Source organism: Tursiops truncatus, chromosome 8, assembly GCF_011762595.2.
Source record: "Tursiops truncatus isolate mTurTru1 chromosome 8, mTurTru1.mat.Y, whole genome shotgun sequence".
Taxonomy (NCBI): Eukaryota; Metazoa; Chordata; class Mammalia; order Artiodactyla; family Delphinidae; genus Tursiops; species Tursiops truncatus.
In genome coordinates, this window is record NC_047041.1 from 32,311,924 (window position 1) to 32,338,969 (window position 27,046).

General features: G+C 36.4%; 1 protein-coding gene across 1 annotated transcript in view; it reads left to right on the forward strand.

Moving 5' to 3' along the window:
* The window catches only part of PGR (progesterone receptor), a 99,005-nt gene that overhangs the window by 10,943 nt on the left and 61,016 nt on the right, over nt 1-27,046 (forward strand). Inside the window, exon 3 of the mRNA XM_019923733.3 lies at nt 25,509-25,625. Coding sequence (XP_019779292.1) covers nt 25,509-25,625 — 117 coding nt within the window. The remainder of the gene's footprint in view (nt 1-25,508; nt 25,626-27,046) is intronic.

The following is a 27,046-nucleotide window of genomic DNA, read 5'->3' on the forward strand; positions in this document are numbered from 1 at the left end:
TTTAGTTCAAAATACTTTTAAATTTCTCTTGAGATTTCTTCTTTGACTCGTGTGTTATTTAAAGTGTGTTGTTAAATCCCCATGTACTTTGAAATTTTCCAGTTGTCTTTCTGTTATTGATTTCTAGTTTAGTTTCTTTGTGGTATTAGAACAGACATTGAATGATTTCTGTTCTCTAAAGTTGTTAAGGTATGTTTTATGGCCTAGTGTTATGGTGTGTTTTATGTGGCTTATCTTGATGAATATTTCACGTGAGCTTGAGAAGAAGGTGTATTCTGCTGTGTTGGATGAAGTAGTCTATAGATGCCAATTATGTCTAGTTGATTGTTGATGTTGTTGAGTTCAACTATGTCCTTACTGATTTTGTGCTTGCTGGATCTATTTCCGATAGAGAGGTGTTGAAGTGCCTAACAGTAATAGTGGACTCATCTATTTCTCCTTGTAGTTCTATCACTTTTACCTCACAAAATTTTGATGATATGTTGTTAGATGCATACACATTAAGAAATGTTATGTCGTCTTGGAAAATTGGCCCCTTTATCATTATGTAATGCCCCTCTTTATTCCTAATAACTTCCCTTGCTTTGAAGTCTCCTTTGTTTGTTAAATTTTTTTTTGGACAAACTCATGAATTATTTTTGCTGTCTTTAGAGCTCTGTAGTGCTTTCTCCATGTTTTTTAGTCCACAACATTATCCAACAATCCCTTCCACCATTATTTCTTTGATTTGTATTTGGGCTCTTGAGAATACAATTTGCCAATAATCTTATTTAATTTAATTTTCTCTCTATAGAGTCAACCCTATGGCAGTTTTCCTGTTACCCTAAAAATAAACATGTATTAATTCACTGGACTTCACTTCTAAACTCTATAAATACTATTATTAATAGATAATAAATTGGATACTTTATTCTCAAGCTGCAGGTCTCTCAGTTTAATATTTAGCCTGAGTAGTAAGCTGGTTTTAAGCACAATTTTGCATTGTAATCCATTGATATAAGCCTCCACTTTACTGAAAAAGAAATGGTGAGAAAGATGGCTTTTGGTATCATCAGCTCAATATTTGGTTATGTAGGGTTCTTAATCCTACTGCAAGAACATGAAGGGGAAGTATTGGTATGAAGACATCCATGCCAGTGCTAAGAGATAGTGCCCTTTTCCCGCCTTTAAGTTGTTGTACTTTAAGTACTCAAGTAATGCAACAATACATTCTCCTTAAAAAAAAATCAAAACATCACCAATGAGACTTAAATTCTCTTTATCAATATCTCTAATCTGTTCCCTTCCCTACCGTTCTTCTATACCTCTATCTCAGGTTTTAACAATTTTGTGTATATGTGTGTAATATGTTGTTTTAGATATGTTGATACATAAATGGTATCGTATATCACAATTTGTTTATCACTCCTCATTTTTTTCATGAAACAATGACTTGAAGCCCTGTATGTTGATATATATTCCTAGCTTGTTCTTTTAACTATTACATAATACTTTATAAGATGAAAATCTTCTTAGCATTGCCATTACTTGAGTAAGCACTTTTTGTTCTTGTCTCCTTGGATACATGCCTTGCTCCTCTTTCTAGAATATAATTACGTATTTTGATACTCTAAAATAAACCTAAATTAATTAAATGATTAGCTTGCTTCATGCTGCTAAAATGATTTAATTCATTAATTTATTCACTCTACCTACATGTATTGATACTTACTGTATTTAAAAGTTACTTGTGCTGGGAATACAAAGATGAATGTGTATGCAGTCCATGTCTTTGACATGTACAAAACCAAGAAGAAAACAAAAACAAAAATCCTGTCAATCAATTAGTGAACATGAGAATACATTGATATGAGTTATGCCAAAGCCATGCATGATCCACCCTAGGGTTCAGTTAGAGAAATCTAGAAGGATTGGAGTTTTTTCTACTATTATATCCTAACATTGTGTGAGAAGCTTATTCATTTAACAAACACTATACTTACACTTGATTATGACCAGGCACTGTTCTGAGTGCTTTACTATATTAAGTCATTTAATTCCTCCAAAAGTCCCATAAGGTGGAGGTACTCTCATTATTTGTACTTCACCAGTGAGTATACAGAAAGGTCACTACACAGTGTAGGGACCAAGATTCAAACACAGGGCATCTGACTCCAACTTCTGTGTTTTGTGTGCTTCTACACTGTCTCTCCAGATTGTTTTGTACTTGAACAAAACAATTAATTAGTTTATAATTTTTCAAACAAAAACATGATATTTTATGGGGGACTGGTTTTCGAGTTTTGCTCCTTAACTCAGTCCCATTCATTCTTAGCCCAGAAGAGCTCCACTTTTGTCTGTTTACTTGGTTGACTCTTCCACTTAAGATTTTATTTGAACAAAGAATTCTCTGCCAACATTTTTGTTAAATACCACTGCATTATGACAGGAAACCCTCAGGCCGCAGTCAAGTGTTTATTCTGGTACTTGAGCCAATCCTACACAGTTTCTTGACTCTATTTGCTAAAAACTTTTTGACATCTGTGCAAAAAGAGGATGAACATTCGGTCAAGATTTCAAATCTAACTCTTCAGTATTCTAACAGAATATCAACATTGTCACATGAAAATCACATCTGAGTTATAGAGCTCTATCTTTTGTCAGCAAAACAAAGTAAGTGCAGGAAATCTTTCAGCAATAGCTTCTTTAAAGGACTGATTGAAATAATTGATACTTAAGACAGAGACTCCAAAACAGGCACACAAATTTTTTACTTGCCTGGATTTTTAAGTTTTATCCTCATTTACAACATTAGAAAATCACATATTCTGTCATCTTCCATACCTACCTAATTTGTGGAAGGGTAGATGAACACAATCTCCTTCTTGTTGCTAGATGACCTTCATGTAATAAACTACATAATGCCTACTTCACCAAATTTATCAGCCTATTGTGTTTTCCTTTTTACTTTGACTTCTACAAAGCAAAGAAGTAAATTTTCATGCTCAATTTTTTTTAAATGTAATTAACGTAGGTTTCTGGTTTCGTTCACAACTGCTACTACAGCCTTTGGTGTTATGTACTTTATACAACATTTTAAGAAATTGTATAATCTTTTTTGAAACACAGTACTCAATCATTATTTCTTAAGGGAAAAAATACTTCCTGTGTTATTTTTCTCTTGTATGACTCAGTGAGTTATTTATGAAATTGAATAAAAAAGTAGTGAGTATGGACAATGAGCTCAATATTTTGGTGTAATATTTGTAGGAGACATAAACATTAAAGTGTGAAAATAATGGTTATTATTTATTAAATGTTTACTAAATTTAGGCACTCTCCTAGTTTTTTTTATATGTACTAACTTATTTAACCCTCAGAACAATCCTCTCAGGCAGGTTCTATTTTCCTCATTTTACAGATAAGGTTCATTGAGTTAGTGAAAAGTAGGGCAGAACTCAGTTCCTGGAGCTCATGCTCTTACTCTTTCCTGAGTCCTTGTGGCCTGTACAGTAGAAGGTACAGTTCTTGATTTCAAGGAGCTTGTGGGCAGCCTACAGTTTAGTGTCTGATTAAATTCTTTGATGCAGACTTGGAATGCTGAAGTGCATCGGGGAAGAAGATACCAATATCTGTCATTACTGACGGCCTGTGTAATAGAAATCATGCTAAATGCTGTATATTCATTATCTCTCTTCTTATCCCCACTTTTTAGGTATCTGAGCAGAGACTCAGGAGTTAAGTAACTTACCAAAACTAGTAGGTAATGCTGTAGGAGCTTATTTATTTTGTCCTGTAATAGTTAGAAAAGGTGATTTATTGGAAATACTAGGATATTGATATTCACAACCTTTAAAAAATAGATAAAGGTTAGGAGTTAAGAAGCTTTCATTTTCAGATGGGTTACTCAATAAATGGTCTTGGAACTACTGGCTTATTATACAAAAGAAAAATTTCAGGTGGGTCAACAATTTAAGTGTTTTTTTTTAAGGAAAAGATTCAAAAGCGTGGAAATAAAAGATGGAGGTATGTATTTATAATATTGGAATGGCAAAACTTTCTAATATTGACATGAAGTCCAGAATTCAAAATCAAATTTGGTCTATTTTGCTACATAAGGCAAACTTTTTCTATAAGGCAAAAAGCAAAGTCAAGGGACAAATTGTAAAACTATTTGTAACACATGTATAAATCAAAAGAATGTTATTGCTAAAATGCAGAATGTTCTTACAAACCTTTGTTCTTACAAAAAAAAAAAGAACAGCCAAAAAGAAAAATGAACAAAAGATATGAAGACAATTCACAAAACATAGTCTATAGAGGGATGAAAAATGTTCAATGTGCTAATAATTATTACTGATCAAAATAATAGTGGGCATGCCAACAATCATATTGATAAAACAATGAATAATGGCCATTTGAAAGTTGGAGGGCAATTTGATATTATCTATTAAAAGTATTCATCACTTTGGCCCAACAATTCTACTTCTAGAAACTGGTCCTTAAAAGAACTCTAGAAATGTGTAGAAATACCTCTAGGTAGATTTTGAGTACCACATTATTTGCAATACTGAAAAAATGAAAACAGTTCAAATGTCTGCTAATAGGTTAAGAAATTATGATATACCCTTGCAATAAAATACACTGTGACATTAAAAAGAATGAGCTAGCTGTCTATATTTCAGATTGAAAAGGCATCTTAAATATATGATTTTGTGAAAAAGCAAGTAACAATATCATTTGGGGTAAAAATAATTTCACCCTTTTGATATTACTATATATAGAAACTATATGAAAAAAAAATACAGCAAACTGCTTACTGTTGGGATATGATATGGTGATATGTTTTGTTCTTTAAGCAAGAATTTCCTGAAGAGGCCACTCTTGCACATCTACCTAGTGCCTGAGTTCTCTCCACACTAGCTCTACCTAGCATGAGCTGGGCTCTGCTCCCCTAGTGCTATCTAGTGGCAGTAATGCACCACTTTTCACCTTCAGGCACCCAAGAAAGTTGAAAGAGACCAACAAAAGGTGACACTTAAGGCAGAAATATTCAGGAGGAAAGCCTGAGGTCTCCCTGCATCATGAATTAAGGAATTCAACCTGACTATATGGAGCCAAGAACTGACAGAGGCCCACAGTTCCTCATCATGATCTCAGTATCCAAAAAGACCTGCAAACAAAAGTTTTGTTTTAGTCCCTTGTCAGTAATTACCTGATCTGACCTGACCTGAATTCATTCGGCAGCAGAACCTGACCCAAATTCATATTTTATGGGCTGTGTGAATATTCATACATTTTTCTGCATAAGTATTAATATTTTTTATTATGAAGTTTTGCTCAACTATCTAAAATCTAAACAATTTTGAATTCTGAAACATATCCTCAAAAGGATTTAGCGAGGAGATTTGGACATGTACTAAGAAATAAATTCATAGATGTTTTGAACACAGTTCTGCTGGAGTTTTGCAATGTAGCAGCCCTGAAAATTACAATAAACATTTACTAAACAATTATTGATATTTATTCTTCCTATACTTTTACTACCATGCTGGGTCCTGCAGAAGGCTGCAACAGATAAATAAACTATAATACCTAACCTCATAGAATTTTTAATTCCATCAGGGAGATAAGACAACCTCATAAGTGTAACATAGGTAACATAAACTGAATGTGGTTTGGATTTCGAGAGGAAAAAAGATCATAATTAATTAGGGAGACCAAAATGTGTTTTGTGGGGAAGATAGCACATTAGATGGACTGCTGAGAATGCATGAGTTTGATAGCAAGAGTTGTAATAATGGCTGTTACAAACAAAAAGTATGAGCAGAAGCACAATTTGGCTAAAGCATGGAGCATGGTCAGGTATCCAAGAATCTTTTGTCATTATATATAACATTTTGATGGTTTTATCCCTGGGGTGATAGCTTTCATGAGATTTTCAAAGGGAGATTTTCAGAGGGATCAGTGACACTCTCCAAAAAAGTTAGGTACCACTGCAATAGAGGAATGGTGAGAATTATTATTAAATAGAAAGCTGAAAAAATGTGGAATGACAAAATGTGGTGTTCGGCAGTTAACTGAGTAGAGAATGAGATACCTGTAAAAATTTTTGAGCACTGTAGTGACATATTCCAATATGTAGCTTAGGAAATTTAATGTGTCAACAGTGTATAGGAAGGATTGATGTGGGGAAGCTATAAACCCATGAGAACAGTCTGGAGATGATGCATTAAGGAACTGAGCCAGGATGGTGGCCCAGAAAAATGGCTTCAGTGGGTAGATGGGAGCCAAGATCAGCCAAAGCTTCACAGAAGAATTTTTTGGGAAAAAATGTAGATAGAGGAACTCAGACCTAAAGAAAGAGGAAGCACATGATTATTTTATGAAGTAAAGGAGTGATGTTGAAAGTAGTGTTGAGAGAGGATTACCCTCAGAGCACCATGCAAAATGGATTTGAACAGAGGTTATATGCCTTTGAGTCAGAGGGAACACCTGTGGAGCTGATAAATAGATTATGAGGTGTAGTTTAATTTCAAATTGTATATATTATATGCTACATAATGTACTTGCCAGGATCTTGAAATAATATAATCTTTTGTGCACAGCATAACTTCTGAGAATTGAGACATTATGGTCTATAAATTCACTTATTTGTTCATTTATTCATTTATAAACAAAAACATGTATTCAGTGACTTCTTTGCGCCAGGATTTGTAGTAGATATTGAAACTCAGAAATGAAAAAGTTTGTAACCTAGGGAGAAAGAAATAGAAATTCATTATTAAATACAGTCCAGTAATATTTAGGGGAGGTATGAACTACGAATTGTAGAAGCATAGGGTAGTGGGCAGCTAACTCTGGTGTCTAGTGACTGGGGACAGAGGGGAGCAATATGAATCTTGTGTAAGCATTGGCTGAAAATATTCAATTTTTTAAATCTTCATAATTTCAAAGCTTGTGGCAGCATTTGAGTTGTTAACAGTAGGGACCATGATGGTTGATCTTTCATTAAGCAGAGCACTTTAGCGAATGTTTCTTTATGCAAAGGTCAGTCCAGAGCAAACTTGGGGTTGGGGGAGATGAACATGTGAAGAACTGAACCTCTCTGTGTACAAGGATAATATTAAGAGGGTTGTCAGCTGGCAGCTGGTGCAAGAGGTAGGGAATAGAGAGAGGGCCTAACGACAGAGTAAAGGGCTAGGGTACAAAGAGAAATAAATGCCTGTGAGAAATTCCCTGTTATAGGGGATGTTTGATAAATCCCTAGGAATGGTAATGTCTGGCAGCAAATTTGGCATTATTTACTGACTTGTGTTTTCATTACCTCCAGCTACCCTGAAACCTTAAGCGAACTTTCACTTTACTTAATCACTCTGTCTTCCTATTGCTTTGGGGAAATGAAGGAAGGTGGTGATGTCCAGTATGTGTGGCAAGGAGCCCAGAAAGAAAGTACTGCAGAAAGAGCCACGAGCATTTATTAGGTCTGGAGTGAGCCATTTTTCCCCAAATATACTAGACCGCCAATATATTTCTAATATGATGCACCCACCCCAGGGGCTGTGCATTGAGATGTGTGAAGGAAATGTTATTTATTATTATTTGAAAATAAGAAATGAATCATTGATATCAATGGTATCTGTCCTGGCGTGCTCTTTCAAAGCATACATCAGAGGCTTTTGGAGTGCAAGGCCTCCTAATAGGTGCCCAAGTTCCATGGTGCAGAGGTGTTGACGAGTGCAAATCCCCCCTTAATTCATGCTTCGGGTATGGCAAAGTACTGCAGCTTACCTGGATCTGCAAATAAACCACAGATTAAAGATAATACCAATTAATAAAGCACAGTGAACAAGAAAAGTGGCGGGGCTGGAATTCCCCTAACTCCAGTAATAGTTCCTCAGATGTAGAGCTCTAGACAATGTAGTCAGGCCTGTCACGAAATTGAAAACATTAGAATTTATCAAGACAACAATTTGAAATATGGATTTATATACATTATCATAAAAAATGAACCTTGCTCTAAGAATATGTTTTGCTAGAGATCTTGGCTAATAACTGTATGAAGCCATTATTGTAAACTAGGCATTAAAAATTTAGTGTTCAGAACCTGCGGACAACCTGTACAATTTTTTAGCAATGTTTAAGGTCATGTAATACTCAATTTAGTCATTCGCAAATTGCATGTAACCTAATGAAAAATGTTTAGAAGCCTCCTTTGAGGGTTTCTAAGGAAAAACCCGCATACACAGGTTTTTGCTGTTCTTCCTACTATAGAATAAATGACTGAAATAGTACATCTAAAACAAAACAAATAATACATGTAAAATAACTGGGTGGCCAGATAAAATGCATTCAGCAAATACTTTTGGAAAATATATAGAAAACATTGCTCAAGATTAAAAAAAATATTAGAAAAATTATGGTGTGGGAGGTTTATTAGACAAAAGAAAGAACACAGAGTTTCACAGGTCTTGGTTGGTATTACAATGAGTTACTGCCAAAAGGTAATCACCAAAAAATTCAATTTAGTAAACTTTGACGTTGTGTTACTCGAGGCTAATGAAATGATTGGATCTCAAGCAGTCCACTGTGCAGTCCAAATGTATCTAGTCTCAATTGTTATTTTTACACCATGCTTAAACCAATGGTTTAAAACTAGTGCCTTTACACCAATGGAAAAGATTCTGGATCTCATAGGCAGAGAGTCCAGGAAATCTGGTTGGTTAGTACCCATTTTGTTGGTCTACCTAGTGCAACTAGCACATATCAAGGTTGATGCAGTTGCCTGCCTTTTCTCTGCCCAGGCTCACTCTCCTCTTGATTTTTAAGAATAGGAGATGGCTGGAGGACAGGAGCTGTTTGAGAGTTAATCTGAGTTAACATTATCTCATTATCACTAGCTGCCTTATGATGGGATTTTACTGGTTGCTAGGTTTTATTTCAAGAATGAAATATACAGCAAAAGTGTTTTTGATGAGTCTGTAAAGCAAAGATGTAGTCTCAATAGTAACTGCCTTCTTTTCTAAATGAATGTTTTATGGAAAGGCTGCATAAACCACTGATAGGACTTTTGCTGTGATATTAAAAAAAAGGTTCAAGTTAAGGTTACAGGTAGCATCATTTATGAAATTCATTTACTGCTTCCTTCATTGGTAAGATATATGTTGCAGCAAATAAGTGGGAATTTTAAGTGAACAAAGCTCTGAAAGATGTCATTACTGTGGCAGATTTTTAACACAAGGCCCTTAAGATACAGTAGAATCATAACAATACTTTGCAACATAGTGAAGCGTGACAATGAAAACCTTTTACCACACAATGGTTTTCTCATTGCACAGTACTTTAAAAGAGTTGTCAGGTTTAAAGATAAGCTACATATTTTCCTTTATAAAAGTATATGTGTTCCAAATTGCTGACATTTCCTATGATAACAAGTTGTTTCAATAGTATGCTACTTAGCAGAAGGGACACTTCATCTGCCCCTTCAAGTTAAAGACAATGTTTTGGATAGAAAAACAGAAGTGACTGCCTTTTGCAAGACAGCTTTGTGATGTAGAGAACATTTTGAAAATCAGGTGTCTGTAGATGATCCTGTTATTTGATTTTGTTTTGAAGGCATCATGAGTACATTATAGATAAAAAGTTTCATAAGTACGTACACTTGGAAATAGAATTTTCTAACTTCTTAAAAAATATCTTCCAGGGTGTCAATGGTTATTATATTTAGTAGTAGTAGTGGCATTTATATAACACTTATTACATACCAGGAACTTGGCTAATTGTATTACATGAAGCACAAGGTGGTTCACTCACTTGGACAGGCAAATAGTGAATAAATGGCAAAGCTGAGATTGGAACCCAGAGAACCTTCTCTCTTATCCATTATGTTTCTTCTTATCCATTATTTAGTGCCTCTTTGTCCTAATTATTTGTAACAAAAACTAATTTACATTAGGGAGGGTAAAAATTTGCTAGCTGAATTTCAGGGGAAAAGAAATTTTGCATAATTGGTAGGTAGGATTGAAAAATGAATATTTGACTAAATAACCTGTCCTGCAAATGGTCCATTCATGGTTTCTGGATGACTGTCTTCCACCTTCTCCTTCTTCTCAGCCTTCCAACACTCTCCCATCCTCACTTTCAGCTGATGACCTGGCTTCCTAACTTTCTAACAAAACTTCCAGAAACTGCTACCATCCCATGTACTCCTGGTGGCATCTAACCCATAACTGACTTTTCCTCCTGTTACTAGGGATCTGCACTCCTCCCCAAGGCCAGCCTTCTGCCCTTGTGCATTAGGTCCAGTCTTCTCCTGTTGACTCAAGGGCAGGCTCTAGCAATTTTTCTCCTCCCTGAACCAATTTTTCCCCTCTCTCATTGATCATTCTCATCAGCATGTAAACATGCTATTATTTCTCCCATCTTAGAATAAAATAAAACCAAAATACTTCTGTTGATTTTCTCATCCTTCAGCTACCAACCATTTCTCTACTCCTTTTGCAGCCAAACTCCTCCAAAAAATTTTTGCTCCTGTTCTCTCTTAAGCCTAATCCAATCAGTCTTTTGTCTCTTACACTTACTTCACCAAGACTTCCCTTGTCAAGATTACCACATTGCAAAATCTGGCGGGCAATTCTTAGTCCCATCCTACTTGATCTATTGGTGGCATTTGACAGTTGATTGCTCCACCTTCTTGGAAATGCTTTCTTCACTTGGCTTTCAGGACACGACGCTCTTGATTTTCCTCACTTGTTCCTGTTCAGTCTCCTCTTCTCCTTTAGCTTTTAACATTGGAGGGCCCAGTGCTCAGTATTTGGACCCCTGTTTTTATACTTACTTCCTCAGAGAGCTAATCTAGTCTCATGACTTTAGATAAATCATCCATATCCTGATCACACCCAAATTTTTATCTCTAGTCCAGACTTTTCTGCTGAACTCTAGACTCATATATCTGGCTGTCAACTTGATATCTTCACAGATGACTACTGAACATCTTGAACTATTCTGTCCAAAAGTTATCTCCTAATTTACTTTGGATTTTGTTTGGTAAGCCAATGTTCCTCCCATTTTGGTCTTCAAACCTTTCTGTCTGGGAACCAGTACCTGGAGTACTGGTTTAAAATGCAGATTTCTGAGCCTCAACCCAGATATGCTGAATCAAAATGTCTAGGAAAAGAACTCAGAAATCTGCATTTCAGTGACCTGTTCAGCTTCTTCTTATGCATAGTAAAGTCCTGCTTTACTCAGAGGGGCAGCCAGAGTCTTTAATCTGGGAGGTAGCAAGATCAGCTTCGTTTTTGAGAAGGTAACTATAGAAGCAATGGTGAAGATGGGCAAAAAGTTATGCCAGGAGGGCAGTTCTAAGATGATTTAAAATACTATTTGATCTAGATCAGGGCCTTTACCTTTGGTGAGAAGATACTTTTCATTCCCTGAAGCAGTGAAGTCAAAGTGTAGAAGGCAGATGGGCAGTTGCCCCTACCAAAAATACTCCCTTCTCCAGGAAGAATTCTAAAAAATGTGAGAGGAAAAGGAGGAAGTGTTACCAAGTCCAGGCTCGATCTGCTCACTGCGCAACAGGTCAGTAAATTGGGAGATGAGGTATTGAGGCAAGGAATAGTGACTTTATTTGGAAAGCAGGGTGTCTGAGAAGATGTTGGACTAGCGTCATAGAGTACCATCTTATTGGGGTCACCATGCTAGTTTCTTTTATAGAACAGAGAGGGGGAGGAGGTGAGGAATTAAAGTTAAAAAGACCCCAAGTCTTGCAAAATATCTCCTGGTTTTGGCCAGCCTTGGGGAGGGCATGTGTTAATTTCTTATTTTCTGCAGCCATTCACAGGTGGGTAGGGTCAGGGTGTTTCCCTGTGAGCGGAACAAAGACACTTTAGTTTAACATTCAGGCAGAGGGGCAGGGTTCCCTGAGGCAGGCCATTATGTATGCCTATAGCTATAGACAGAACAAAAGCAATGGAAAACAATGGTCAAAGTAAAAGAAACAGATCCAACATGGAGTCAGACCTTGTTCTTCCATATTATAGAAGGGTGGAGACTTTTTGTGTCTTTATTCTATACCAGAAACAATAGTAGAAACATGGTACTGTTTTCATTATCTCCTTTAATTCTCAGGAGTTGTTTGAGGAGTTACTATTACCATCCCCACTCTGCCAATACGAGAATTGAGACAGGGAGGGAAGGTAACTTGCTAAGGTCACCCAGCCAGTTAGTGGTAGAGCTGGTTCTGCCAGACTCCAAAAACTAACCACACCATTCAGCACTATTTGAAGTAAGACACGATTAAGAGATTTATCATAAAACTCTTAACAATCTGGTAGTAGTACAGTCATATATTTGGGGGCCTAGACCTAAAAAACGAGTAGGAAAATGCTAATTTATTGTCCGTATAATTCTAGTTTTTTACAAAGCCAATTTCAGGTGAGACTGGGGTGACTCCAGAGAATTATAACAGAATCTTAAGTCACTTGATATACCTAAACAGAAATTTGAACAAAATAATGAAGTTGAACAATGATAAATTCAGGATTACTATACTCAAGAGAAAAAATAAACTATAAAAATATGAGGGAAAGAAGCATTTACATGTGTGTAAAGAGTCATAATCTTGCATCAGAGTGGTACGGTGATTTAAACAACCTTGTTGACATAGAGTTTTGTGATTTTTTTCATTTTTTTATCGATATATAGATGTCTTAAACACCTCCTTTCTCAGTAGTATGTGAAATTTTCTTAAGGTCAAATAATTGTGTGGCTTTTAAAAATTTTGTATGTAATCCCTTACCGCCCCTAAATGCCTGCAGGTTTTCTAAATAGATAAGTAAAAGTACCAGGTGTAACTAATTGGATGCTGCATACAATTTAGTGTTTTACAACTTTAAAGATAAGTGGATAATTAGGAGAGAGTTCAGAACAGATCTGGAGGCATCATTTTGTTTATAAAGAGAGCGGTAGAACTAGCCTCAGGAAGAATGGGTGAGAAGCTGATACATAGTCAGAAAGAATTTAAATTTAAAGTGATGAAGAGAAGAAAGAAGAGGAAACAATTTTGAATAGTAGCATTGAGGCCTTTAAAAAATTAAATATTGGAATGTCACTTGGTAAGATTCTATAAACTATTTAGTTCCTTTTTCAGATTATATCCAGAATCTGATCTCTTATCATCACCTCAAGCCACAATTATTCTCCTTTGGATTTATTTCAACAGCCTCTTAACTGGTCTCGTTTCTACTCTTGTCCCTGTAGAGTCTATATTCAACCTAGAAGCCAAAGTGATGCTGTTAAAATTTAAGCCAGATCATGTAAGTCCTCTACTCAAAACTCTGCAATGGCACTATATTTCCTTCAGAGAAAAAACAAAGTTCTTACAGTGGTCTCCAAGGCTCTACAGGATCTGAGTCCCGTTGCACTCTGACCTTCCTCTCCACTACGATTCTTGCTGACTGGGGCAGCTCTAACCTTACCAGTTTCCTCAGACAATCCAAGCCAACTCTCAGGATGTTGGCAATTGGTTCTTTCCATTCTAATTTCATTTCTTGACACTCTTCACTCATCCAACTCATTCTAACTTCCAGCTTCAGTGAACGTCCTGGAACAAACTTTGGTGACTTCCACTCTCTCATTTAACAGTCACATTCCTCCACTAGAGTGTTTCAAGTTGTTTAACCACCTCTATCAGTAATACATTTAATTTTAGGAAAAAGCTTATTTAAAATTGATCTGCTAAAAGAAACAGAAGACAAATTTGGGTAATAATCTGCTTTCAGTTATTAAGACAAAAGATGACAGTGTCTGCAAAACAAGAATGAATTTCATAGGAAAGAACTAGATGAGATGAAAATGTAGCTGGATGAGATTAAAAAATGCCACAGTAAGCTCCAAAAATGTAATAGCAGATTTAAACTCTGTATCAGAATCCATAAAGAGCAGAAAATAAAATCAGTTATGTAGAGTTCATATTTAAAGAGTTATTTCACAATGAAGGAAAAATGGCAAATTGGTGAAAATTTCAACCTGTGATTTATTGTTTTGACTATGTAGTACTCTGTGTGCTATTTTATCTAATTTAGCTCATTTGATCCATATAACAGCCTTTTATAGTGTTTATTTCCATTTTATAGGTGGGAAAACTAAGATAATTTACTCAAGATGTCGCTAGTGATGGAACTAGAATTTGAGTGGAAGTCTATTTGACTATAAGGCATATGGTCTTATCACTGTGTTGTTGAAAAACAGATATTATGAATAGAGAGCAGATATCCAACCTATAAATAATCAGTGTTTCTGAAAAATAAACTAAAAAACAAGTTAAACAAAATTATTAACTGATTATGAAAAGTAGTCTCCTGTGAGACTCCTGGGAGTCTCCATGGGAGACTGGGAGTCTCCCGGGAGTCTCCATGGGAGACTGGGAGTCTCCTGGGAGTCTCCCGGGAGACTCCTGGGAGTCTCCATGGGAGACTGGGAGTCTCCCGGGAGTCTCCCGGGAGACTCCTGGGAGTCTCCATGGGAGACTGGGAGTCTCCTGGGAGTCTCCATGCCAAGACATGGAAGATATTCAATAAGTATTTGTCTACTGAACTATCATAATTACTACCTATTAAGCATTTATTCTAATTTGTCATAGCGGTACGTGTTAACACGTTATTTTATTCAACTCTCAGATAGCTTTTTAACTATTATATTATAGATGTGGAAAATGAAGCACCAAGAAGTTAAATGATTTATTCAAGGATTTATAGTTAATAGGTGACAGAACTTGGATGACAGAAGTAGATTAAATAGTTAAATAAAAATTTTATTCTGTACATCAAAATAGCTCACTCTGCCCCAAACAGATATAATGTAAAAAGCTCTACCTTTGCATATATTAAACAAGTTTTTCATTTTACATAGAAAAAATACAGGCTCCATGAGTTTAAACAAGAAAAAAAATAACTGGTTAACTACCAGGAAATAAAAATTGGGCTGACGTTAGACTTCCTGTTTGAAGCACTAAATTCTGGGATATTGCCATCAAGCTGAGTTGCTATTCTTGGGTGAAGGCAACATACATTCTCACATATATGAAATTGGATTCCTGGGGTGCCCTCTGGTTCAGGATGAAGCTTAGCAACACTCTTGTTTCAGAGATAGGAGGTGCCTTTCTCTGGCCCTTGCTACATGCCAGGGTGATGTAACTCTCCAGAGCAGCCCTTGCAAGTGCCACGCTCATGTCTGGTGCCCAGTACAGGTGTCTCTGTTCTCAAAGAACATATTCTGTGCCCTCTTTGTTCCCAGCCTGAGCCTCGTATATCTACTCTATCTTTTTATCGTATTTCCATGTATCTTACTAGCCATTTCCCCGTGGGAAAATTAAATACCTGTGTCATGTCTATTTTATTTATAAGGATTACGTGAAATAAACCAGTTAAGTTCCTAGTATACTTACCCATAGTGTGGGTCGATAAAATTTTGTCTCAGGTTTACCTGGCGGCGCAGTGGTTGAGAGTCCGCCTGCTGATTCAGGGGACACAGGTTCGTGCCCCGGTCCAGGAAGATCCCACATACCATGGACCGGCTAGGCCTGTGAGCCATGGCCGCTGAGCCTGCGCGTCCAGAGCCACAAGAGCGGCCTCCGCAATGGGAGAGGCCACAACAGTGAGAGGCCCGCATCCAGCAAAAGAAAAAAAAAAATTTGTCTCCTTCCTTCTCCCCTTCCCCCCACACCTTTTTTCTTCACTTTACTCAAGAACCCTTGAATCTTACATTAAGATACTTTAAAACTTACTGGTTCATGATCGTCCAGCTTTTTTCACACTCTGCCAGATATTCATTCTCCCCCCCACTTCACTCTGGTTTTATATGACCAGCCCCTGTTTGGCTAATTGGAAAAACTAGTCCAAACCTTTATCTCATTCTGTATGGGTATTCAGAATACTTTGCTTCTAGAAAATTCGAAAGAATACTGGTAAATGAATATCTGTACTCAACTATTTGCAAGTAAGTTGCAGACGTAGTATTTCACCTCTCAAGATTTCAAAAATGTGTTCCCAAGGACAATAACATTATAACCACAATATTATTATCACACCACAAAGTTTAACATTGGTATAATAATTTTATCTAATATATAGCTAGTATTCAAATTTTCCCAATTGTTCCAAAAATGTCCCATATAGATTGTTTTTTCATGCAGGATCCAATCAAAAACTATGTATTTCATTAAGTCTTTAATCTAAAAAGATCTTCCACCTTTTTTTTTCTTTTTCAGGACTTTAACATTTTTAAGGAGTCCAGGCCAGCTGTTGTAGAAATTCTCACAGTCTGGATTTGTCTGATTTTTTTTCCACATGATTAGATTCAGATTAAATATTTTGAGAAGAATCATACATAGGCCAGTGGTTCTCAAGCACTCTGGTCTCATAATCTTTTTACATGCTTAAAAATTATGGAGAACCCAAAGAGTTTTTGTTATGTGGATTATATCTATCAATATTTGTCATATTAGAATTAAAACTGATAATTTTAAAAACATTTTTTATTAACTCACTTAAAAAATAGCAAACCCATGAGATGTTAATTTTCCAAACCAAAAAAATTTAATGACAACAGTGACATTGTTTTACATTTTTAAAAGTCATTTTAATGTCTGCCTTAATAGAATGCAGCTGTGTCTCATACCGTTGTCTACATTTAATCTGTTGCAATATGTTGTTTTGGTTGAAGCATATAAAGAAAACATGGCATCACACAGATATGTAGTGGGAAAATAGAGGAGTTTTTTAACGGTCTTGTCATACTTCACAGGTGGTGGTCATTTCCTTAGAGATTGCAAAAGGGTTATATTCTACTTCTATTATTTCTTCTAATTTTATGAGCTATAAAATCTTTTTATTATTTCTCTCTTCCAAAAGGCAATTTAGTAATATTAAAATTTATACTGGAAGACCTATTAGTTGCTTAATTATTTCTTTTTAATTATCAATTTTCAAAGTAATGAGTTTATGCCCTAGCAACCTCCAGTAGTTTCCAGTGAGTTCATTTTGTACTCATGGCTTTTTATATAGTCAATGTGCTTTAATCACTTAAACTATATATAGTCAATGTATTTTAATCACTTAAACTATATTCTTTTTGATGTAGAAATTGTCTTATCTTTGGTCAATGTAGCTTTGACACATTTCATTAACTCTCAATAATGTGAAACTCTGTCACAACGAAGTATCCCAGTCCTGCATCAGCCACTTCTCCAAGGAGCCCTGGTTGCTTTCAGATGAAAATGATATTAGACTTGATGATCAGTCTGGATCCTAGTGTTTATTGCGGCTATGGTTGTTTTTGCTTCTGGGCATTTTCAGTGGACAGACCTAGAAAATACGTCTTTTTGAAAAAGCAGGGCAATCATGAGTTAACACCAAGATATCTCAAGCTTGGCACTGTTACTATTTTGGGCCAGTTAATTCTTTATTGTGGGGATTGTCCTGTGCATTGTAGGATGTTTAGCAACATCCCTGGCCTCTCCTCAGTAGCACCTAACCCCTCAGTTGTGTAAAACAAAAGTGTCCCCAGGCATTGTGAAATGTCCCAGAGTGGAGGTGGGGAATGGAGGCAAAATTGCCTCTGGTTGAGAACCACTGGTTTACACTCACATTTCTAGTAACATTAAAATAGTTCCCTGATTGTTTTATACACACACACACATATATATTTTTTTCAAAGTACCAATATTAGTATGACCTTTATTCTTCCATCCTCTGCATGAAATCTTAGTCCAATCATATAGTTTTTAATCAGAACAATCTTATCTCAGGATCAAAATGTGCAGGCCAGCAATACAGTAAAAATTACAAACTCTCATCTAATTTAGGATTTCTCCTTTGCCCCAGCTCAGCACTGCTTGGGGCCTGGGGCCTGAAGCCTGCAGGGAAGAAAGAACAAGATCACCTCCTTCTCACCCTGCTCACACTCATTAAAACTGATTAGCAGCTGATTTTGACCTTTTCAGGGCTAAGGCATGGGAAGAGGGGTTGAAGGGAAAGGCACAGTTGTACACGGCAGGTACATACATGACTGTCACTGGAGTTCTCTGTTTGGTAGATGATTGTAGTTGACTCTTTCTCTGGCAAGATACTTTGGTAGGATTCTTGGGGATATTTCACTGGGAAGCCCCAACTGTAATCCTGCAATGCAGGTGACGCCTCTCTTCTTTTCTGGACTCCTTAGCCTCTGGACTTCCAGTGGTTAGCCCTATACAGACTCCCTCTGTTGGACCACAATGCCTTCTAGGCTATCCTCATAGGTGGAACCATTTTAAAAAAGAAAGAAGGAAATTTTTTATTGACATAAATAGCTTCAGAAGAGTGCTCAAATTAAAGGTGTAGATCTTAATGAATTATCACTAAGCAAACCATGGAAACCTTGTTACCATAACCCAGGTCAAAAAATCTTTTAAATCATTAGCTTTCCAAATGTCCCCTTGCACCCCTTCTAATCACTCCCTAAAAGTAACTGGCTTCTAACATCATAGATAGTTTTAGCTGTTTTGGAACTTTATATTAATGGAGTCGTACATTTTCCTGCGTCTAGTTCTTTCATGTAACATTATACTCATGGAGTCCATTCACATTTTTGCATGGGCTAGACATTCATTCTCATTACTGTATGATGCATTGAATGAACAAAATGGAGTTTGTTTATACTTTATGCTGTAGATGATCATTTGGGTTGTTTTCAATTTGGGACTATTTATGAACACTGTTTCTATAAAGTTTCTTGTACAATTTTTTTTTCATATGTGCGTACCTATCCTTACAAGGTAAGTTTTGTATGTGCCTCTCTGAGGATCCTGGGGATTTCACTGGTCCTGGACCAGTATTTGTTCCGTGGCGCAGGTTTATACACTGTGTGGTAGTGAAAATCATCTACTGTAAAGTCCAAGATTTTTGTTTGTTGTTTTTAGTCGTGGATAATAACTCCTATCCCAACTCAAAGTTTTGGACAGATTCCTGGCTTCGATGAAATATTCTTTAAAAATATTTTAAAAATATTCTTGGTAGTGTTTTTGATCACTATTTTCATGAATAAGACAGCCTTTAGAGAGTCTCCATTTTGTGCAAACTTCAGTTCCTGCCCCTTTCTCCCATTAAGCCTGATGTCACATCCAAACTCTCATGGGCTTCAAACCCCAGCTCTTGGCTCCTAGATCCTATATCTGCATCTGAAATGTTTTTGCATTACTGCAAAATTCACTCAAGTTTACCCCTCTGGCTTTCATATCTTTCTTTTTTTCTGACTTATTAAATTCCCTTCCTTCCTTCCTTCCTTCCTTCCTTCCTTCCTTCCTTCCTTCCTTCCTTCCTTCCTGCCTCCCTCCCTCCCTTCCTTCCTTTGCTCTTCCTTGACTGTAATTTGACAACATGCTTCTACCATAGTTTATCCACTATTTGTGTATTTGTGGTGGAAAGAGTGTTCCTGTTTGCACTAGCTTATATTACCTCAAGCCCAAATTTTGGTGGGTTATATCATACATTTTCTTATTTGCTCCTTTATCTGTTGAGCATATACTCATTTCTCCTGTCATTTTGCTACATATTTCCCTCTCCTTTTCATAAAAAGCCATGAAAAATTGTGACTTCTCTCAAACTAAATTGAAATGTGTTCATTTGTGCTCGGAGAGGCAACACAAATACTATAGATTTCTTATTTTAAAGGTAAATCTCTTTCTAGCTTATAATAAAGAGATTCATTTCAATTAAAATGGAATTTTATTTGTCCTGTACCTAAAATTTTTGTACATCACTAGACAAATAAAATTATCATATTTTAATAGTGCTAATCATATTTTAATAGTGCTTTTATTTTCACAGAATATGATTTTTTAAATAATAGTAACACGGAGTTATATTAAAATGTTAAATATAGAGACCAATTAGAAACAGTATATAAATATAACCATTCAATAATCCCTATTTTACATTGTTAAACATATGTTTTTCAGAGATAGTTTAAAATATTTATGTTTTTGAAAAGTTAGCTATTAAAAATAAGCTTGTTAAAGGCTCTACATGTAACTTATCATTTACTGGTATAAAAAGGCAAGGAATTTACTGAAATAAAAGGCACTCTGTAATAAAAATAAATGTTGAAAGGTGGTAAATAAAAATCTGGAGCAAGTGATTTTTATGACAATAAATGAAATATTATTATAGATCTTATATTGTTGATTAGAAATATATTTATGACTGTTGGTGAAATAATGCATATAATTAGGTTTACATGTATTCAACAAACATTTACCAAACTCTTATTAGACACAAGGATCTAAAGACCTAGTTTCTACTCTCACAGAGTGTAGGGGAAGCAGGCACACAGCATTTATAAGAGGAAGATATGGAAGGTGCAGTTGCACAACAGAAGAAAATCCACACCTTTCTAGGATCAGTCAGTTAAGACCAGAATTGAAAGATGAGTAAGAGTTTGCCAAGCAGATAAATTTGGAAAAGCGGCGAGAGTCATAGAGACATTAGAGAGTTTGGGGAAATACAATGATGTTGTACAATGTAGTACAACTGGAGCATAAAGAAAATAAGAGAGTAAGTAATTAAAAAGAAAAGACATAGTAGTTAGTACTCACCTTTCACTTTTCCCACCATAAAGGAGGTAAGAGGTTTTCCAAGGAGAAAGAAAAAATGGTGCTCTATTAGAGACTTCAGGTAATAATTCTCTGGTTTTCAACAGGGGCAAATGCTGTATATATTAAGAGGGAGATGTAGACAGTATCTCTTATTTGGATAAACTCTCCTATTGTTGATCATTATGCCCCTCTTTCTGTTTGTGGTGACCCATAGCTTATAAATACTCCTGAATGTCTTGTAACTCCTGAGGGTGACGGTGTAGGTAGACTGCAGGGACATTGGAAAGTAGAATGCATAGAGTGGTTTAATACAGTAACTTTTTATAGACTCATTGTATAGTGACAATGTTATGTTGGACTCCGGAGCAGTAGCAATATGCAATTTGAACCATCAATCTGTGACTTAACGAGAAATCAGCAAGTGGATCTGGACGTGGATGTGTTTTTCGAAGCCAGGATATAAATTTGGGACTACTGTCTGAAGAAAAGTGGTAGCAACAGACATTATGTTGGATTTGCACCCACCAGAGTTTAGTATTTTGCAGACTTCCCAGATTTTTGTAACAGAGCCAATGCTTTTAGGTGTGAACTTTCTTCATCTGCATATACAGCCAGGTACTTGGTGGATTGACACATGTAATGGAGTGGTCCTTTCTATATCCCTTGCCTTCTTGGTGGCTCTGAGTCCAGGCCAAGTGTTGTGGTAGGAGGCAAGCCTGGGCCCCATGCCAGCTTATTTTAATCATCTCTAGTTGGGATTGGCTGGCTGCAACATTTCTTAAGCCAAAAGATCTCTTAGAGAAGATTAACCTCTAACTATACCCCCTATATTTGCTTGCATGATGCTGTAGCTGCGTTGCAGTTTTGACAGCCCAAAATTAGTGTTAAATGTAACCATAGCCTAGAGTGGACTGAGCTTCCAGATTTCGTTGTCATTCCGTTCTTTATATGAATCTATGTTGATATGAGTCATGCCAATTCCTCAAGGTAGTGACTTCATGCCGGTAGCTTTAATTACCAGAGATATTCCTTCCCATCAAACATGCAGTCTTGAAATGCTTATCGGTTTTGCCCCCAAGAGTTATAGGGATTGCATTCTATTTGGTAACTATAATTTCTTTATTTATACTTAAATATATATTTCAACTTATTTAGAACTTGTTATCAATCCTTTCACACCAGACTTCTTCTCTCATGCAATCTCTATTGTAACTCATCTATTGTTGGCGAGGTTACATCTTTAGGAATCTCTTTAGGAAGAGTAGTATATCAGGGCCTTATTTCCTGATTTTACGCATATTTGAGAATGTCTTTCAATTGCCTTTAAAAGTGAAAAACTTGGCTAGGTACAAAATTCTTGGGTCATATCTAGAACAGATCTACCTGTATTTGGCATTTAGGGATGTGATAATAATCATAATTGTAGTAGACAGTCATTAAGTACTTGCTATATACCAGACTATCCTAAGCTCTTACATGAGCTCATTTAGTCCTTAAATGTGGCCCAAGGTATTAACATTATCTTCCTTTTACTTGCCATAGGTCACCCAGCTAATAAGTAGTGAGGTTGAATTTCGAACTTAAGCAGTATTGCCCCAAAGTTCATACCCTTAACTTCCTATACAATCTCTTGGGTTAATTAAGCTAAAATGTCTAGTTATGTGACCTTAAGCATGTTACTTAACTTATCTGTGCCTCAGTTAATTTTATAAAATGGGAGTAATAATACCTCCCAAGGTTGCTGTGATGATTAAATGAGTTAATATATGCAAATAGCTTGTAACAGTGCCTAGCACATAGTAAGTGCTTAGTAATTGTCTGTTGTTATTATTATTATTATCCTACAGATTGTAGGTTTCAGATATGAGCTTTTTGCAGTACGCGGGCCTCTCACTGCTGTGGCCTCTGCCGTTGCGGAGCACAGGCTCGGGACACGCAGGCCCAGCGGTCATGGCTCACGGGCCCAGCCACTCCGCGGCACGTGGGATCCTCCCGGACCGGGGCACGAACCCGCGCCCCTTGCATCGCAGGCGCGCTCCCAACCACTGCGCCACCAGGGAAGCCCCAGATATGAGCTTTGAACAAGCAATCAGACTTCAGTAACTGCTCTTCAGCACTGCAGTATACGCAGTTAAGATGGCGTTTCAATTAAGTGGGGAAAAGGGATTATTCAAAAAACAGCGTTGGGACATACTCAGTAAACACTCAATAAATATTTGTTGAATTAATGAGGATTTTGTAAAAGTGCATATATATTTACTTAACAAATATTAACAAATAGATGTTAAATACCTTCTAGGTCTGTATAGACAGACTGGAAGAAAACACGAAAATGAAAATAGTTGCATGATAATGAGATTGTAGATGATTTTCTGTTTTGAATTTCCTTAATTTGTTACAAAATTTCTCTGATGATACAATTTATGAAATGAACAATTTGACCAGATAATCACTAAATTCTTGTTCATATATTTTAAGTTTGAGGTACCTACAGAGAGGTAGTTGGAAGGTCAGAGCTCAGGATGAGATTTTGGAGCCATGCAGAGATGATGAGACTACCCACCTAGTGTGTACAGTGGAATACAACATATAAGGAATAGGCAAAGGGAGAGGGATCAGCAGTGGGAACTTAAACTGAACTGTTGTAAAGAAGATGAAAAGTCAGAAGAGACATGCTTCAAATAAAATGGGGGACAGGTGTGGAGAGAAATCACCCACAGCAAATTGTACAGAAAGTCAAGGAAGAATTCACTGTATTTAGGAATGAAGAAATCTTTGACGACGTTACTCCACTTTATAAGAACAGTGAATGTATAAGCCAAATTACAGTATGCTGAGGAGTAAAGGAAATTGAATAAAGACTGTAAATATAGATGACATTTTCAACAACTTAGATGACAAAGAAAGGGATGAAGTCAAGGAGACTTTAGAGTGAGACAGTTTTTTTTTCCTTGATGCTGGAATTTTTGAAATGGAAAAACTTGAGGAGAAAGGAGGACATCGTTGGAGGGGCAGAGAATAAAGATTTTAGGAGAGAAAGGGGGAAATGGATGGTGAAGATTTGAAAGCAGGTAGGAAGGAATGGTTTCAGGAACAGACTGAGTGCCCTCTAATGGGGACTCTTTGAAACACTGAAAGGGGTACTGTTGTAAATCATTTAAGAAACAGAAATGAGAAAACTCAGCAGCACTGCAGCTGCTGATGGTTCAGGATTTGTTTCTGGATATTCATGACAGAGGAGTAGAGAGTAGAACAACCTCCCTTCAAACAACAATTACATCTCTGACACTGTTTGTTTAAGTTTGTTCTCTGGATAACATGGAAAATCTTGCTTTCTATTGTCTGTTCTCTCGTGAGAAATCAGTGTAGAGTCTAGATAAATGATGATAGATCAATAGATAAATAGATAGATAAACTTACACACACTTTTACTTCCACACTCACTCCTGCAGCCTGCCAATATAACTTGTGGAAAAAAATTAAACCATAGTTAGATCGGAAAGTAGCACGCAGTACATTCTGCTCATCTAGTGGGCATGGATGTGAAGCTTCATAACTGCCCTTTATTAGGAGGAAAGCTCCATGCCCCGGACTCCTAAACAAGAGAATGAATACTAGTATGTGAGAGTACATGAATATAAGTTTGTGGAGGAATACATTTTTAAGAAAAGACTATCTGTTCTTATCCAAAAATACCCCAGGTCAAGAACCATTTTGTTATTAGCTATCCCATAGACATGGCCTTTTGGCCATTCGCCATTGGAGCGTAACCTTTTCCCTGCTCAGTTAAGCACACATTTAAGGTACCTCTGTGTTCCTGTATTACAAACTTTGGCCAAAAGAGTGGATCTGATTTTAATGTAGACTAATATAAAATACTATAGGAAAATTCCATAATTTTTAAAATTATTTTTTTATGTTTAAGTATGCTGATGATATTAAAAGTCTCACAGTCTGTTTCATAGGAATTTTTTGGAAAAGAAGAAGTGCCAAAGCAGTAAATTTTCTAGTTAATAAATATTTACATGTTTAAGCTGAAAATTTTTTTTTTCACTTTTGTTTAATCTAAGTAAGTTAGATTGCTCCATGCCTTATTAAATATAACATATTTTTGGTTTAAATAATCATCATCGTTGAATATTAAATTCTTATTCCAGACTTTTGGAAGGGTATAAGTGGTTTCCCCTACACAAAATGACCCCAGGATCACGTTTTACCCTTATTTTTTTATAATTCTTCTGTCCTCTTCTTAATTGGATTCTTCTCATTGTTTTAAATTTTTCTCCCTTTGTCATTATTTCTATTATCCTGTTTTTTTAATTTGTAGCCAAAATAAACCAGACAATAAAGTCAGTACAGTTAATGACATTTTTTTTACATGCTCTTCAAATTCATGAGATCCTTTAAGAGTGAGCTAGCTCCAGGATTTTAAGAATTAAACACATAGGTTTTATAAAAAGCCTATTACAGAGACTTCTTTAATTGTATCTGTTTTCTTGAAGGTTTATATGTCAAAAAGAAAAGGTTTTACTAGAACTTGCCTATCTTAACACACTAATGCTTATCAGCCACGTATAGCTAATCTTCAAATAACAATGATCTAAGAGCATTCTGATGCTGACGCCATTAGTAAGATGCACAGAAATTTTTTACAAAATATTTTTAAAGGAGTCCTAGAATTGGTTTCTAAGCTGTATTTCCCCTCATGCTCCTGAAGGCATGGGTAAAGTATTAAGCAAGTTTGGGGCATTACCAGCATTCAGCTATGCAAGCAAGAGGCTGGCTGAGACAGTCATGCACTTGCTAATGTGCACCTCTCCTCTTTTTCAGTTGTCACTGCATAAACTTTCCGGTGGTCTTTAGATATTATAAAAATAATTTTTACTTTTTTGTTTTTTAGGGCAGCATAACTACTTATGTGCTGGAAGAAACGACTGCATTGTTGATAAAATCCGCAGAAAAAACTGCCCAGCATGTCGCCTTAGAAAGTGCTGTCAGGCTGGCATGGTTCTTGGAGGTAATGATGATGTTTTCATCAATTACGTACTGTCTGATATTTACATTATAAGACGGTGGGTCAGAAAATCCTAGTTTTCTTATTTCTGTCTTGATTATTGGTGTCTGGATGAAGCAATCAATACCATCTCATTAATGCTGTGGATTTCCAGCATGTTGAAGTTTGTTATAGAGAAGTAGTAAACCTCCATTTGTCTGTATTGCCTATAAGAAGATGTTATGGGATGTTCACCAACCTCTCATTAAGTGACATGGTTGGAGTTTAGGCTCTGCTACTCACTGCCTATGCAGTCTTGAGTAAGTCACCAACCCTTTCTGAGCATCAATCTCTTTGTCTATAAAATGAGAATAATGAAGTCCCTTCCAGCTCAAAAACTGACTCCGTGAATTGGTTAAGTACATTAATCTCCATCCCTTCCTCTCTCTCTCAACCCCTCCCTTTCTATTTCCCTCCCCCATTCTCTTTAAGTAACTAGACATTGCACACTCACACTTACTGGGTACTATTTTAAGTTCTGGCAATGTTAGCAGCAAACAAAATGGACCAAATCCCTGTCTTCATGGAGCTTACACTCTGGGGGGAGGAGCAATAAATATATATGTCAAATGATGATAAGTGCTGTGGAATGTATTAAGCAGGGTCAGTTAATGGGGAGTATCAGGGAGGAGAATCACTCCTGAACCTTTACTCTGATTAATATTTTCATTTTCTTTAGTCATTTCCTAAAGCAATAATGTCTCTGAAATCCTGAGTTGGATGTTATAGTTATAATTTTCCTAACACAGGTTTAAAAAATTCATAACTATTTAAATATATATTCAGTATACCACCTAACACAGATCATGTACCATAAATGGTATGTGTTACCTTCTGAGAAGGAGTGTATGAGACCAATATGTTTTGAATGCCCACTGTGTTAAGCACCCTGCTTAGTTCTGTCTTTGCTGCCTGTGAACATGATACAGTCTAATCAGTAATAAAATAATTATCAAACAGAAGAGTAGGTGATTTAAGAGAAGTTCCAAACATTACTATGCAAGTAGAGCAAAAGAATGAATTAATTCTATCTGAGGGAGCTGGCAAAAGCTTCAGAGAGGAGGCTTTCAAAGAGTGAATAGAAACTTTATAAGTGGAAAAGGAGAAAGGTATTTACACTGAAAAATGATGCATTCAGTGACGATTTTTCTGGAAAGTCAACTGTTTACTGGGAACAGCAAAAAATGAAGCTTGAAAGCTATCTTGGGCCAGCTGGGATCTGGAGTTTGAACTCTATTCTGTATGCAGTGGAACCAGTGATCTTTCTAATAAACCATCTGTGGACCATCCGTGGGATAAAGCCCAGATTTCTAAATGCAGCACATGGGCCCTTTCATCACCTAGCAACTGCTCTCTCTTTTTCTAAGCCCTACTCCCACCAATCC